The sequence below is a fragment of the Silene latifolia genome, chromosome 10 (assembly GCF_048544455.1).
Source record: "Silene latifolia isolate original U9 population chromosome 10, ASM4854445v1, whole genome shotgun sequence".
Classification (NCBI taxonomy): Eukaryota; Viridiplantae; Streptophyta; class Magnoliopsida; order Caryophyllales; family Caryophyllaceae; genus Silene; species Silene latifolia.
This window is the reverse complement of record NC_133535.1, coordinates 153,313,988-153,331,228: the sequence shown is the minus strand read 5'-3', so window position 1 is coordinate 153,331,228 and position 17,241 is coordinate 153,313,988. Positions and strand designations below refer to the sequence as shown.

General features: G+C 38.7%; 2 protein-coding genes across 2 annotated transcripts; one reads left to right on the top strand and one right to left on the bottom strand.

Moving 5' to 3' along the window:
- Positions 1-895: 895 nt before the first annotated feature.
- Positions 896-2,005, top strand: LOC141608584 (zinc finger BED domain-containing protein DAYSLEEPER-like). Its single transcript, XM_074427925.1, has 3 exons — positions 896-1,273; positions 1,377-1,646; positions 1,967-2,005. The coding sequence occupies exons 1-3, from the start codon at positions 896-898 to the stop codon at positions 2,003-2,005; spliced, it is 687 nt and encodes a 228-aa protein (XP_074284026.1).
- Positions 2,006-5,493: 3,488 nt separating this feature from the next.
- On the bottom strand, positions 5,494-6,642 carry LOC141608583 (F-box/kelch-repeat protein At3g23880-like). The gene has a single exon (XM_074427924.1). The coding sequence runs from the start codon at positions 6,640-6,642 to the stop codon at positions 5,494-5,496; it is 1,149 nt and encodes a 382-aa protein (XP_074284025.1).
- Between the last annotated feature and the right edge of the window lie 10,599 nt (positions 6,643-17,241).

Genomic DNA, 17,241 nt, shown 5'->3' with positions numbered 1-17,241 from the left:
ATGTTGATTATTTGAGTGATTGAGTTATGTACTTAAGACGAGATGAAAATGGGTCGTGTTGGGTCGTGCCTTGTGCTGGTCTATCGTGCCTGGAGAAGAAAATAACAAGACTCGGGCCCGCGAATATATGTGGCCTTTGTGTCGTGTTGGAGAGATGAAATGGTGGCCAGACACAACCCACAGCGTGTTGTGTCGTGTCGTATTTGAGCGTGTCTAGGCAATACCTCCACTTAAACGTTATTTCTTTGTATGGGCGTGTCCAAGCCTGGAGAGGTGGGTCATGTCGTGCTCGGGCTAGACAACCTCTTTTCTCGAACTTCGGCTCATTATCATGTCGAGCTGGATCGTGTCAATCTCGTATCCTGTTAAAAAAAATTTCTTTGACTTTAGACAATGCTTCCAGTAATGATACGACACAAGATTATTTGAAGGCTACACTTAATGGGTGGGGGTGTTTAGTTAATGACTGGAAATTTTTTCATGTTAGATGTGTTGCACATGTCCTGAATCTTATTGTTAAGGATGGACTTAAGGTAATTGAGCAATCCATTTTTAAGATAAGAGAAAGTGTGAAACACGTGAAAGGATCTGAGGCAAAAACACTACACTTAATTTCGAAGTGCCGTCGAGCAAGCAGGGGTAAAGGAGACTAAGGCACTCTGGCTTGATGTGCCTACTAGGTGGAACTCTACCTATAAAATGCTTGATAGGGTCTTATATACCGGGATGCGTTTAATAAATTGAACCTAGTTGATAAGACTTTCATACATTGTCTAGATGCTTTTGAATGGGAAACGGTTGAGAAAATAAGGGATGTCTTAGGGCCATTTTATGATATAACTGAGCTATTTTCTGGTAATGACTATCCAACATCAAATTTGTATTTTGAGAATGTATGGAGGATTTAATTTCTATGCTCTTAAAGGAAGTGGTTAAAGTTCAAAGTCATGATGAGGTGTTAAGAGACATGGCAATAGAAATGCAAAAGAAATTTGACAAATATTGGCCAGTGTCCGATGAAGATAACTACGTCACATTGTTTGCTTTTGTTATGGTTCTTGATCCTCGTTGCAAACTTCACTTTCTGAAGTACTGCTACAAAAAGTTGTTTGATGATGAATTGATAGCACAAGCGAAGGTGAATGATATACAATTTAAGATGGAGATGCTACTTAGTGAGTATAAAAGACAGAATACCCCATCCGCTTCATCATCAAATGCTGAACCGCGTGTGGTCTCTAGTACTTTAAAACGCAAGTTTACTTTTTCTGAAGTAAGTTACCCTTTTTTTTTTCATTATTAAATTTTGTAGTTAGTTCTTAATTCTGCTGAATTTAGTTACTTTTTCTTTTATTGATATCTTATTTATTATGTAGGATTATGATTATGAAGGGGTGGATAGTAGTTCTGATAAGTCAAAATTGTCCACTTATCTCGAGGATGATAGACTTGATCGAAAAATAAAGCTCAACGTTTTGGAATATTGGAAAAAAAATGAGGATCGTTATGGTGAACTAGCTCGTCTAGCTAGGGATATTTTAAGTGTACCACTCACCACTGTGGCATCAGAGTCTACATTTAGTATCGGAGGTCGGGTTTTGAATAAGTGGAGGAGCTCTTATATTCCTGAAAAAAATAGTATCAAGGTAAGTCATTTTTACATTGAGTTGTCTATTTCTTCCCATCAAAACATTTTTCCTATTTCTAATTAATTTGTTAATTTATATATTTTATCTATGTAGCCATCAAAGAGGATGAATTCCAAGGTCTAGACGTAGAATGGTCCACAATTCAGTCATCATCTTGAAGTCAAGCTTCTAGTCCTTTTTTTTTTCTTTTTTACTTCAATTCTGGAATTCGTGTAGTTTTGTATTTTTTACTCCTTTTAGACCATATTAGATTCCTAAAAATGTTTGCAGACAAGTTTTTCATTTTTGGAACTTGTAGTGTATTTTTCTAAGTTCAGTGTTTCGACACTACAGATACTGGTGCTTTATTTGTGTAAGCTTCAAGTTTGTTTGCGAATAATACCTTCTTTCTCGCTTCAGCAGAAAAGTGTCCAGGAGCTGCTTATGTTATGTTGAGAAAAAAATAGTTTACGACTATGAGAACATCATGGATTTTTCTCCAGCTACTTTGGCATTGCCGACCAAAAACATAATGTGTGCCCGTTAAAGATTAAATTTATGACAGCATAGAAAAGAGGATAAAGTCCAAATGATTATATTCATGGAGTACTTCTTACTTCTAAGCTCTAGCATTCCTTGTTATTATTGTATTTATAATTGTGCAGGATTTAGGTTGCTATTGTTGAAGATAGATATTAAAATCCTAATTAATTTCCGTATCAATAAAAAAAAGTCAATTAACAATTGATTATTTTTTTTTCTTTTGTTTGACAAATGACAATTACTACATTCGGGTCATTTCGGGTTTCAGTTGGATTTCGGTCATCATTATACAGGTTGAAATCGGTTCGGGTGTGTTTCGATTCGGATCAAAACAGTTCAGGTTAAAACGGTTCAGGTTGAAACAGTTTGGGGTCTATTTCGGATATTACAAATTCGATTCGATTTCGAATCAATTCAGGTTGATTCAGGTTTCGGTGTGAAGTTCAGTTATACCTTTTGGATGTACGGTCAGATGTCGATTCAGGTATTTTCGATCGGTTTTTCGGGTTCGGTATACTTTTGCCAGGTCTAAGCAGGAGCATGAGTTATTCTATGAGCTCCTCTAGGACAAAATATAAGAGAACAGGAATGAAATGAAAATTAGATACAACAGACTTAATTTCCTTTCCCGCAAGTCTTGCTATAGACGGATATATCCGTCTATAGCAAGAGACGGGTCAAATACCCTTAAAATAGTAACATTTTTGGGCTCCACCACGTAAGTTGTTGTTTGTCCTATGTGTAATGTGGTATGTTACTTGACCCGTCTTTAGTTATAGACGGATAGTTGCCGTCTATAATGAGATTTTGTGTTCCTGAATAAGATAACTGGTGGAGGCAACTATAGAATCTGCTCCAGCCACCTGAAAAACAAGATTAAGGCAATCCATGGCAAGCTTAATGTGCAAATATCCTTCATCCAAAGCCCATCTTAGCGCATAGATCATCGTGTCGCCTTCGGCCTGCAATGGAGATGATGCAAAGATTCGAGCACGGCCATCCACCACCACAACTCCATTTTCACCCAACATACACCATCCAACACCAGCGTACCTGTCGGCTCTCCATGCCGCATCACATTTAATGGTACATGCACTCCCACAATTCTCACTACCAATAATCCAGAAAGGAAAGAAGTTTCTAAGTCGAAAGCTCAAATCAGACGCCTGGTAGTGGGAATGTCCAAGAACGGGACTGACCATAACTCACGGTCACAAGTTAAAGTGACAATCAATTTGGAAAAAAAAGTTGCATTCAAAACTCGTCATAAAGAGGTATGGACGTATCACGTATGGTCAATCATGACCGACACCGTTATTCTTACCACGAGTTGTGAAAGTGACAATTTATTTTATTTTTTTCAAATCAAAAACATTGTAAAGACGGACAAATTGAAAAAAAAAAAAAAAAAAAATCATCCACTGAACAACAAACCAATTCAGCAGCTCACTGTGCAACCTCTATCATCATGTTCTACAATTACAACAACAGTTTATTACTAACCCCTAAATGTAGTTTTCGTACATTAATAGCATAACATTCTGTAAAACACTTGTCACTTCCTCTACAAAACTAAGGGGTAAGACCGTAAGACAGGGAATTTTGTTTGCAATACAAACCGACACTTCAAACCACAGACGCACCAGACACTGCATAAATAAACTTGAGCTCGTAAACAAACTACTTCAACTATTTTCTAGTTCAAACAACTTGGTGCTATAAACTAACACAATCGACACCATTTATAAACTTGAAACCATAAACCAAATCATATCATCGACCAATAAAGGTTGCATAACATTTCAAACAGAGGTCACGGGATGGACTCTATTTAACACGATCAAAGTACTCATTGTCATCATGGGGCATTTGATTTGATTGTTGGCAGCCATCAAAGAGCAAACACGAAATCTCGAAAAAAACCCCACCTTCTTGCATCTAATACACACAATTTGGAATAATTCACTGCTCACGCGTAAAAGAGCCATCCTGATCCAATAGGTGTGGCAGTGTGGGTGCTTAGTTGAACATCTGGTGTACTATAACGGAAGTTAAATAAAGCGACAAAAAATGACAACAATCTTCCTTAGTCTTCCTTTGTCCTCTTTTCGACAATCTTAGCTGACTTACATCAATCCTTGTCGTCAGACATCAATGAATGACAACCACCATCAAAGACAAACTGCATATTCGGACAGTTTGACAAACTGCATATTCGGACAGTTTGACAAACTGAGAGCAAAGACAAGGCAGATTACACAACTATTAGGAGATATGGAAATATGGGCTCTCTTACATCTTCTGTTGAACTGAAGTAGCAGTGTCGGCATGTCACCAGCCGTGTCGGTGTCGTTTCCGGCAAGGCCGTGTCAGACACGTGTCTCGTGTCGTGTCGGCCGTCGTGTCGTGTCTGACACGCGACACGCCATCTGGCAGCCGTGTCGGAGTAACACAGGAAATATCTAAAAGAATCACATCTATGCCTAAGCTTTACACAAATTCTTGTGTAACACCGCCTTACACAACACAAGTTTTCTGTAAACCCTTTTTTCAAAATAAAATCGATAAAAAACTACTCAAAAAAAGAGTAAAACAGCGTTATAAGAGACTAACTAGAGAGTCTAAGACAACTCCTTAACAGCTAAAAATAAATAAAGGTTAACCAGCGCAAAGCACCCTGTACATACCATAAACAACTACTCAATGGGAAATAGGCAAAACTAGTTGGACTTGCAATATTAACCGACTCTTTAAACCACATAAGCACCAAGTAGTCAACTACTACATCGATACACTTGAACCCCGAAACCAAGTACTCGAAACTATTTTCTAATTCTAATAGCCAAGACCATAATAAAATTGAGACAACAAACCAAATTGGTCAATAGAGGTAGCATAACAATTCAAAACAAAATTTCAAAGTTATAGAAAGCATACATTACATGTTGGTGCGATCAAACTTGGAAGCGTAGCCATCTATGCAACCTTTATCAGCTTGTTCCGCAGTTACAGGAAGAGTACATAACATATTAGTTCAGTGTTTAATTGATTATTCCAGTGCTATCACTGAATCCTTCAAGATGACAAAACACTTGCCAAATCCTGATGTACGCTAGATCTTATAATACTCATACTTTGCTTGGTCTGCCCATATATTATGGTTAAACAACCTTACTAGAGACCAGGTGCAAGTAAATGATAAGATACCGAGTACTTGTCAATACTACTCTAAAGAAGTACAACATAGTCACTAAGAATACTACAAGTGATTTAGCTTCATGGACTTCAAACAAGCCAAGGAGCGAGGAACAATGTATTTTATCTATGCCTCTGAAGGCTTCTCAATAGGAAAGGGCGAAACAAGGCTTTGAACATATCTGACAATCTTAATCAACTTATTGAACCTCAAAAGCACCTTGTATTGCATAGGTTTCGTACATGTGTCAACTATTCCCAGTGTTCTTCCAGTACGAAATCCATTTGTCTCATCACTAAATGACCCCGTTACAAAAAACTTGTCAGTCTTGGTAAAACCGATCATTTGAGAGAAACAGTCTAGTTTCAACCTCTTGGGTAAAACAATAGATTTCACTATTATCGGAGGTTCCATGATGTGCAGTACTCTATCACCCGTAAATGCCTCACTGTAGTTGCACTTGCTCAAACACCCTCTCATAACTCCAAAGAAGTCGGACTTGTGCTGGTCAATGTTAATTACGTCAAACCTCTCCACCGCTAAATCAAATCTAACAAGTAAATAACCAGCTTGTTTACTAGGATACGTAGACCAATATAATTTGTCAGTAACAAACACTCCTAGGTTTAAAATAAATAAAGGATCATGACCAAATTCAATATTTCTCCACCTATTTTCCCTCATAGAAAAGACATGAACAATATTACTTGTTGTGCTCCCTTGAACTACTGACAATATTCCAACAAATTTATAGTCGTCAACAGAGGATGCATATCCAAATCCACAAGTTATACTAACACGATCAGCTTCATAAGGACGCGTAAAATACCCATGTGACGGATATTTGTGCAGCTTACGGGTAGCTGGGTTCCATATAATGAAGTATTCATTCCAAGCTGGGGTTAAACAAACCAACCCATTGCAGCAACCTGTAAGTCTAAGACGATCTTTTCCGACACCAAAGTCGACGTCTAGCTTAACCAAATTATCTTCAAAATTACCAGAAATTTGATCATCGTCATCATAAGAGAAAAGGTAACAACAATTATAATGATCCATGATAAATAAGGAGTTAACAGGAGCAGAAGGGTGAGAAAAGGGGGATTTCATAAGATGGGCATTGGCGAAATCGGAAGAAGAAAGAGTAGAATACCATTGTTTCGAAACTGATTTAAATCGAAGAATGGATTTAATGGGTAATCTTGTAAGTATTTCTTGAATTATTAAATCATCAGAGATGTAGCTATGTAATTGCTTCTTCTTAATCTCCGCCATTATTGACATATTAAGATTGACAGAATTGAAAATCAAAATTAATTATCTTCAAATTAAAAAACGGAATTAAATCTGCCGCAAACCTCGAAGCAGCATTGTTCGCCGGTCGCCGTTCAGTTCTGGTCTCCGGTCACTTTTGGTCTTCCTCTTGTATTTTGTGATGTGTGTTTCTTATGGTGGTCAAATGAATCCGGAGGGCATTACAATTTACAATATTCGGGTCTGGGATTCGAACCTTATTATCCACTAAATCTAGACTTGACAAATTTGACCGGATTTGAATAACTTTATCCAAATTTGACCCGCACCAAAATTTAGGAAGAATATGAATCTGATTCGAAATCCGAATTCCCTTGGTTCTATTTAACCCTACTCAAATGTTTATTATCGCAAACTGGTCGTCTTTCCAACTAACTTTATAACAACTCGCTCCGAATAAAGCACAAATCCGTACTAACATGACTCGACCTGGCCCGAATTATTGTAAACTCGGATAACTCGAATCTCAAATTGACTCGACCTGAACCTGCCCTGATTGATTTATTTGTCAGATCTATCTATATCTCTATCTTACACACGGACTAAGTATTCTTTAATGTTGATTATTTGAGTGATTGAGTTATGTACTTAAGACGAGATGGAAATGGGTCATGTTAGGTCGTGCTGTGTGCTGGTCTATGTGCCTGGAGAAGAAAATAACAAGACTCGGGCCCGCGAATATACGTGGCCGTTGTGTCGTGCCGGTGAAATGAAATGGTGGCCCAGGCACAACCCACAACGTGTTGTGTTGTGTCGTGTCATACTTGAGCGTGTCTAAGCAATACCTCCACTTAAACTTTATTTCTTTGTATGGGCGTGTCCAAGCGTGAAGAGGTGGGTCGCCTCGTGTTCGGGCTAGACAACCTCTTTTCTCGAACTTCGGCTCATGGCATGTCATGTTGAGCTGGATCGTGTCAATCTCGTATCCTGTTAAAATGGGCCATACACCATGCCGATTTAACGGACCGGTCCCACTTCCATATTTACTTAAGACCACCTATCCAGGGAATAAAGATGAAAATGAGGCCCATAACTTCACAGCCCTACTTAGTAATTAGATTCGTCGTGTAATACTCCACTGAATCGGATACTTTATTCGGGTGGGGTACTTCTTTAAAGAGATCCATTGATATGGGTGGCCTTCTGGGAAAGTTCTCGGATGCGCATGAGTGAGCGTAAATATGCAGGAAAGGACCGTGTTAATCTGTGGGCCATGTACACAGCCTGACGAGCTATCTTGAGTGACCACTCTGACTCAGGACTTGGGTCAGGGTGTTACACATCGGATCGAACCTTATAGTATGGTCTCTAGTGGTAAAATGCAAGCAGCAACACTAACAGCTTATTTTTTTACATTTAACTTTTTAAGCTATAACACATTTTTTAACCCTTTTAATTTAATTTTTTCTAATGGTTAAGCTATTAATGGTTAAGCACAAATTCTTGTTTGTGACGGCACATATCCGTCACTCTTGAGTGACGGATACCATTTTACCTCACAAAATACCCACTTTTTCTCTCTCTGCAACACTATTCATGTGGTCCCCTTTCTCCACTAACCCATTTTGTTATCATTTTATCTCACAAAATATCCGCCACAAATGATAACCCGTCACAAGGGAGACCAATTAATGATTAAGTTATTAGGGTTGTTGCTTAGTTGGATCCACTATGATTCTATTTGAGCTACTAGCACTAAGATAGTCCATGTGAAGTGAAACATGGTTGAGCAACTAACTTATCATTGATGTGATACATTTGGTCTAATTATTTTTAATTATTGAATTTGAGTCAATGAAAATTTAACAATTGGTCTCATAAAATGGTCACATCCGTTTTAATATTAAAATGGGTCAAATAGTACTTTGGTTGTATAGATGAGTTAGTAGTCCAAAAACATATTATTTGACCTGTTTTAAATTTAAGTAAGATATATCCACCTTAAAAATAATTTTGTGAAAATTTGAACGGGTGTCCAATGTAGCCATGTGGGCTTGGATTTCGTTGTTGAGGGTTGAGTTAGACCCACATTTATTATGTTTGTATGGATAATGACATACAAGTTTGGGCCCTTTTTCTTACACTTTTATGATTGTTATAAGAAGATTTAAGAGAGTCCGAGTTAAGTCCTACATTCATTATCAACATCTATCATTTTACAAGTTTGAATGTTACAAGCCATGATATGCCGCCGTACGGCCGTAGTGGTCAATCTTGGCTGAGGGTTAGCAAGGCACTTGCCCAATGACGTAGCTAGGTTAGGGCCAACTTGGGCCATGGCCCGGAGTCCTTTTTTAAATTTCTATATGTATTACTCCCTCCATTCAACTCCACTTTACATGTATTTCTTTTTTCGTCCATTCAACTCCACTTTACATGTTTCCTTTTTAGGCCAAGAAAATGACCATGTTATCCTAATTCACGATTCATATTTACAAAAAATGACATCCATACTCCACACTAATCCACCATAAAACCCCACCTTTATATTTTTTAAACATTTTTAACCCACCATTCTCTTTCCCTATGTACTTTTTATAGTTTCTTTAATCCACCCCTTAATATCCGTGCAAAAAACATACTTGCGAAGTGGAGTTGAACGGAGGGAGTAGAAAATAGCACAAATACCATCTAACTTTAGTGGCATAGTGATGGTATCAAGCTATACCTCAAATTTGAATTCTAGCAGATGACGTTGGGATGGTACTCATGACTTAAGTTCTGGGACATACATTTAATGGAGACAACAAATTCTCATGATAAATTCAATAATAAACTTAGTTTACCATAATTACTGAGAATATTGTATAAATCTTTCCTTATTTGATTTATTAATGTGTGCCATTAGAAAAATCCTTTCTATAACCCCTAAAGAATTTTGTTATATCTGTCATGTACCAAAATTCCAAATTAAATAATTTCTCTAAGAGCATCTCATTTAAGAACACTTTATGTCCACGGGTTAAGAATTCTATACCCAGTAAAGCTTAAGACGGATACTATTCTTCTTAAGTTTAGGACAAACGGGTCAAAATGTCAAATACTACCACATGCTGATAATAAAATACTACCACATGCTGGTAATAAAGTACTCCGTAATTTTTTTTCTTAAATTGGGTTTAAATTCAAAATATTTACAAAAATGCGGCTACATTCAAATTATTTACAAATAATGGGTTCACGTCATCAATGGAGGAATTTTTAATTTTTAATTTTTAATTTTTTTTTTTTTTTTTTTGGGAAGAGAAGCGGGAACAGGCCCAAAAATAAAGAGAGCAAAAGAAAAGAAGGATACTACGAAACTACAAAAGCACAAAAACTAAACAACATGAGCCGGGACAAGTCGAGGCCACGCAACTCCTCGCACATCTTGCTGAGATAATTTGAACAACCGGTTCGGCACATTCGATAAATCAAATCGAGTCAACTGCTGCATTTGAGTCACCCCATAATTCGCGCGCCAATCAACACAAGCATTAGCTTCCCGATATGTATGATGCATCTCCACCCTACATGGGGAATCACAAATAAAAGATTGACATATATTAATCATATGAATATGTGCCATCAGAACATTGAGCTCGGATTCCATGAAATCAACAATTACCTCTGAGTCAGACTGAATAATAAGACGAGGTATTTGACGCTCCAAATCTATACAAAATGTACTATAATCAATTTCTCCAATTAACAACAAATTTTAGATGTTCAACTATTCGTCCCCGGGCGTCCTCCTAACACGAGCATCAGGTGAAATAAGGCTTGACGCTAACTCATTTTCCTTTAGCAATACACCTACTCTCCCATACCTCGAGTTTCATCAATTGTATGTGCTCTAAAGGCGGGGACGTTAGATCGATAACCACCAAACATAAATCTCCAAGTGACCAAAAGGCCCCCGCGAGCAACCTTGGAGATCTCAGAATCTCGATATTTGAAAAATTCGTGAGTTATTGAATTCCATATAATGAATAAATAACCCGAAGTTGATCCTAAGCAAACCAAACCATTACAACTCCCCACCAAATATACATACTCTTTCCCTACATCGAAGTCAACCTTCTCATTGACCCAGTCAATTTTACATTTGTTATCCATTTGGCTACTACTTTGACCACCATCTTCATAGGACAAAATTTTGAATTTGTTTTCAAACACAGATTGAATGAACAAGGATTGTGTGGTTGAAGGGTTGAACATTTTCAAATGGGCATAAGCAAAACGAGGAGACGAGAGAGTATATAGTAAAATAAAGAGTAGACAGGAGATTTGTGAAAGTTTTGTTATGTGTTTCATTCAACGTATGAACCCCGAATATATACAACTATGAGATGCTACAAATAAGGAATGGCAACTAACCAATTCCTGAAAATAAGGCCTAAAACAATATGCTAAATATTCACAAAATATATATATGATACGCTAAATATTTACACATTGCATAATATCTTGGATATTATGCTAACACCCCCCCCTCAAGTTGGAGCATGGGGGTTAGCAATGCCCAACTTGCCCAACAAGCGGTGAAACTGAGAGCGCCCGAGAGCTTTAGTGAGAATATCCGCTAGCTGGGTGGAAGTAGTAACATGTGACGGCACAATAGTCCTCCGGAGAATCTCATCGCGCACAAAATGACAATCAATCTCGATATGTTTTGTGCGTTCATGAAAAACGGGATTATTAGAAATATGAATAGCCGCCTGGTTGTCACAATGAAGCGTTACAGCGGAAGAATGTTCAAACCCCAAACTCCGAAGGAGACCCTTTAACCAAAGAATTTCACAAGTAGCGGAAGCCATGGCACGATATTCAGATTCGGCAGATGAACGAGATACTGTGGCTTGCTTCTTGGTTTTCCAAGAAATCGGAGACCCGCCAAGGAAAACAAAATACGCGGACAAGGAGCGACGAGTAATAGGGCAACTATCATAATCAGCATCACAATAGGCTTCAAGCGTCATGGAAGTGTCAGCTCGCAATAAAATCCCCTGGCCCGGATTTCCTTTGAGATAACGAACCACCCGGATGACCGCATCCCAATGTGCTTGAGACGGGGCTTGCATAAATTGGGATAGAATATGAACCGCATAGGTAATCTCGGGACGAGTAAGAGTGAGATAAATTAGCTTGCCAACCAAGCGTCGATACTTCGTGGGTTCAGAAAATAGCGGTTTCACTTGTAAAGCAAGCTCATGTTTTTCTTCCATGGGAACGAGAGCCGGCTTGGAACCAAGGAGCCCAGTTTCCGTTAATAAATCAAGGGTATATTTACGTTGACACAAAAAAATACCGCGGGAATTACGTGCCACCTCAAGCCCCAAAAAATATTTTAATTTTCCGAGGTCTTTCATACGAAAACATTGGCTTAAATAGGTCTTGAAATCTTGAATAGCGACACTATTATTCCCAGCAATGACTAAGTCGTCAACATAAACTAGTATATTAAGAACAATATCATCCTTGCGGTAAACAAAAAGAGAATGATCACAAGGACTATGCGAAAAACCATAATCACATAAGGCTGTGGCTAATTTAGCATACCAGCAACGAGGGGACTGTCGGAGGCCATATAGAGACTTATGAAGACGGCATACCTTTCCGTGCAGTCCATGACCGAACCCAAGTGGGAGTCGCATGTACACCTCCTCCTCCAAATCGCCATGGAGAAAGGCGTTTTGGACATCCATTTGATGCAATTCCCAATTATTTATAGCTGCAACAGTAAGAAAAACGCGAACCGTCACCATTTTTACCGTAGGAGCAAAAGTCTCGGCAAAATCAATTCCTTCTTGCTGATGATTTCCAAACACGACGAGTCGTGCTTTATATCGCTCAACCGTACCATCTGCTTTGCGCTTTATTTTATAAACCCACATATATCCAATGGCAGTTTTATGCGACGGTAAATCCACAATAGACCAAGTATTATTAGCCTCCAAAGCAGCAATTTCCTCCTCCATGGCTTGTTTCCATTTTGGATCACGAACGGCCTCTTTAAATGAATTAGGCTCCGTTTCATTTGATATAGCTGCAAGAAACGATTGATGTGCAGTCGAGAAATTCTTACAATTAATATAATTAGCAATAGGATACGGAGTACCTGTGACGCGCGTTGTAGTGGGTGACGAGCTTGACGGAACCGTAGTTGTGTTAATGTGTTCATTTATTTTATCCCAGCGTATGAAATCCTTGTGACGGGAATTATCAAATTTCGCCCGTTTGCCCTTACCCATTTCGTCCCTGGTATTTGCATCTGAAATATCCGCAACTGGATCAACAAAAGGACCCGTGGTACTGGTCCTATCCCCATTTTCTCGAGCTGCATCTGAATTGGGAGGAATGACAGTGGTTGCATTCTGATTTTTTGAAAAAGAAGCACTTTCAGAGGAATGCAACTCCCCTGTATCGGACTCCCCTTGCTGCAGGACCTGTTCTGCTGATTTGTGGCAGCCTCGGTCTCAACCCGCGGGCCACCAGTCTCCCCCCCTGTGTCAGTGGAAGAAGAAGCACCAGACCCTCCCTCGACAGTAGGCGACAAAGCACAAGCAGGGGAAAATTCAGACTCGAAACAGGGAGCATCAGAGCCATTTTCCGAATTGAACTCAGATGTTGCAAATGGAAACTGATCTTCTATAAAATGAACATCCCGAGATTGAAAATAATCACCGGTCTCAATATCATACAAATGCCAACCTTTCTTGCCAAAGGGATAGCCAAGGAAGACACAACGACGACTTCGGGACTCAAATTTATCTCGTGCATAGACATTTTTAGCGTAACATAAACACCCGAAGACCCGAATTAAATTCATATCTGGTAGTCTGCCAAACAACAATTCATAAGGAGTTTTATTAAGTAAAACCCGAGAGGGTGTCCTATTAATTAGGTGAGCCGCTGTCAAAACACATTCGCCCCAAAACTCAATAGGTAACGAGCTTTGAAAACGTAAGGCACGAGCAACATTCAAAATATGCCGATGTTTTCTTTCGACCCGGGCATTTTGTTGGGGTGTTTTAACCATAGAAGTCTGAAATATAATCCCAGTCTCACGAAAATATGGAATAAGCCCCCGAAACTCCGTCCCATTATCACTCCGTACAATTTTCACATGACCGTTAAATTGCCGAGCAATTAAGGAAAAGAAATTACGCATGAGTGTAGGAACTTCGTCCTTTGTTTTCATTAAGTAAACCCAAACACATCTCGAAAAATCATCGACAATAGAAAGGAAAAACCGAGAATCACAAGCACGATTAGGATGATACGGTCCCCAAACGTCACAATGAATTAAATCAAACAAACAATCAGCCTTATTATCACTCAACGGAAAAGGAGTACGAGTTTGTTTGGCTCGAAAACAAATATCACAATTCGAAAAATCAGAATGCAAACTAGAAACAGAAGGAATGTGCTTCATAACCCGAGATGAAGGATGCCCCAATCGTTGATGCCACAATGCGACAGTGTCTTGCCCAGAAACAACATTAACACGAATAGGTTCCGTCATGGTCAGGTAAAAGAGCCCATCCAAAAGATCACCCACTCCAATCGTCGTCAAGGCATGGTCCTGTATCAAGCAATTAGAATTAGTAAATTGCACACTCAAGTCTTGCGTAGATAACAGCTGCGAAACCGAAAGGAGATTGCACGTGAAAGACGGAACTAATAACACATTATAAAGAAATAATTTGTCATTAAGCCGAACTGTCCCAGCTTGCGTGGCTGACACACTAGCACCAGTGGGTAAGCCAATAGTGATAGGAGCGATATTGACACGGGATGTAAATAATTTTTCATCGTAACAAACGTGTGTGGAAGCACCCGTATCAATTATCCAAGTAAAAGAAGGCTTACCAGTCAAACGGACCATATTAGTAACGACTGAAGGCTCACCGAAAATCGTATTGGTTTTGGCAGCAGAGGTCGAAGAGGACGACTCCCCTGTTTTCGGGACATGCCGAGGATGACCAACTGGAAACCCATTTTTCTCCCAACAACGACTAACAGTGTGACCCTCTTTATTGCAATGGGAACACTTAAATCGAGGACGAGGAGCACCCTCAGGTTTGGCCTGCTGACCCTTTCCAATCACCGCACATGCCATAGAAGAAACGGTTTCCTCACGAGCCTGCGCAATATTACGCACATCCTCTTCTTGAGCAATGCGTGAATATACGATATGTATATCCGGCAATGGAGGAGATCCGAGTATGCTAGAACGAACATGAGCATAAACCGAATCAAGGCCCATAAGAAAACCACGCACCTGTTCAACCTCCCTGCGCTTACGGATAATTCCTTGCAAATCGCAATTTGAACAACATTCACAACTGGGCAGAACATCATAGTCATTGATGTCGTCCCAGAGCATTTTAATTCGACCAAAATAATCCATTAAGGACTCACCAGGCTTTTGCTTACAATCGGCAAGATCACCTTGAAGTTGGTAAATTTTGATGTCGTTGGCCACCGAGAAACGCTTACGAATATCCTCCCAGAGATCAAACGCGGTTTCACGGTATGAAATCGACGAACGAAGATTTGATTCGATTGTGTTAAAAATCCACGCAATAATGGTATAATTGACAGCCTCCCAATCTGCCTTTTCTTTTGGATCAGACGGCTTCTTCCTGAGTGTACCATCAATGAAGCCGAGCTTTCGTTTGGCTCCTAATGCAACCCGGAAACCCTTAGCCCATTCAGCGTAGGTTTTGGGTCCAGTAAGAAGAACATGAGTAATCCGTGCCCCCGTACCATCCTGATTCGAAAGGGCATAAATCGGATCAACAGTACCACTCCCTTCACTCTTAATTGACTTATCGTCAACCATTGTAAAGGATCAACAAAAAAAGAGAAAAAATTTGAATATCGCAAGATGAAACCTTGCTCACGATACCATATAGTAAAATAAAGAGTAGACAGGAGATTTGTGAAAGTTTTGTTATGTGTTTCATTCAACGTATGAACCCCGAATATATACAACTATGAGATGCTACAAATAAGGAATGGCAACTAACCAATTCCTGAAAATAAGGCCTAAAACAATATGCTAAATATTCACAAAATATATATATGATACGCTAAATATTTACACATTGCATAATATCTTGGATATTATGCTAACAGAGTAGAATACCAGAGTTTGGAAACAGACTTGAATCGAACAACGGATTTGATAGGCAATCTTGTTAATATCAGCTCATTTATTACATCAAATGGCAGCTCACTTTCTTGTATTGGACGTTTCTCATCCTTGCTTTGAAATTCCATTTCTATTTTTTTTCCTCTGTTTTGCATTTGAAATTGTTTCAATTTTTTGTTGGTTGAATATTGAATGTGAACTAATACTATCTATCAAGCAACTTTGAATTTTTCATTGTAATTATTTTGTAACAACATGATAATTTAATGCTAATGGCAGAACTACCGTGAATGGCAAGGTCATGTGTAAGAAAATGCCAATTTGCTGCTTTAAATTATGGAAAAGGACACCAAACTTGAGCTTTATGAGAAACAGATGAATCGTTTTAGGAAGACATTTGATATAATTTATAAAGCTCATCTGTTTCTCTATCACAATTAGGGGTGTTAATGAGACGAGACAGCTCGCGAGCTACTTGAGATCGGCTCGGTCAAAGCTCGGCTCAGACTCGGCTCAAGAGCTTAACGAGTCAAGCCGAGCAAAGGCTCGTTCGACTCGAAAAGCTCGCGAGTGGCTCGAACTTGTGTGATTACATAAGATATTGCTCACATTTTATAAAAATATTTTATTATGATTATATTTTTGTATCACACATATCAAACATCTTGCTGATTTGTCAAATATTTTTTCATATAACCTTCGAGCCTTGTTATTAAAAATATCGAAAGAAAAAAAATAAAAAATAAACAGTTTTATGGAAGACTTCCGACTAATTCAACTTGGGTCAAGGCTGCAAAGACAACACGTGATCAAACCATTTTGAGCCAAACTAGGAGCCAACCATCTTTGGATTAACAAATTTATCGGTACTTAGGCTAATTGGTCATTTGTAAGACTTATAAGATGTACTTGGTGAGTTGCTGGTGATTTGTAACACTCTTTATTTTAGTTGGAAGTAATTTGTAAAACTCGTTAACAAATTAATTTCGATTTATGTGTTTGAATGTTACGAAATGTGATTGAACGTTAAGCAATTTGTTTGTTACTCTATTTGTTGAAATGAGCAGTACATATTTACATATCATTAACACAGCCTCGAAATTCATACTTGACAACATAGTCTTAGAACATTATTACAAACTTGACAACATCTATCGTCTTAGAACATTACAACTTCATCTTCATGCTACCTAAATGAATGCCTTAATTATTAATATGCACAAGCAAAAGCATCCAAATAAAAGTTAGATATTGGAAACCTCATCCTTTTGCGTCTCGGGCGACTCTATTTTTTTTTTTTTTTTTTTTGATGTAAACCAGGGTGTCCACATCGACAACAATGTATAATCCCCTTGTCGCGGGTGCTCTTACGAAGAGGTAAACCGCTGGCCAAAGAGTTTGCTCCATTCCCATGGACA

Coding starts and splice junctions, on each gene's coding strand:
- LOC141608584 (XM_074427925.1), top strand. CDS start 896: ATGGAGGATTTAATTTCTATGCTCTTAAAGGAAGTGGTTAAAGTTCAA. Junction 1,274..1,376: donor GCAAGTTTACTTTTTCTGAA/GTAAGTTACCCT, acceptor TTTATTATGTAG/GATTATGATTATGAAGGGGT. Junction 1,647..1,966: donor CTGAAAAAAATAGTATCAAG/GTAAGTCATTTT, acceptor TTCTAAGTTCAG/TGTTTCGACACTACAGATAC.
- LOC141608583 (XM_074427924.1), bottom strand. CDS start 6,642: ATGGCGGAGATTAAGAAGAAGCAATTACATAGCTACATCTCTGATGAT.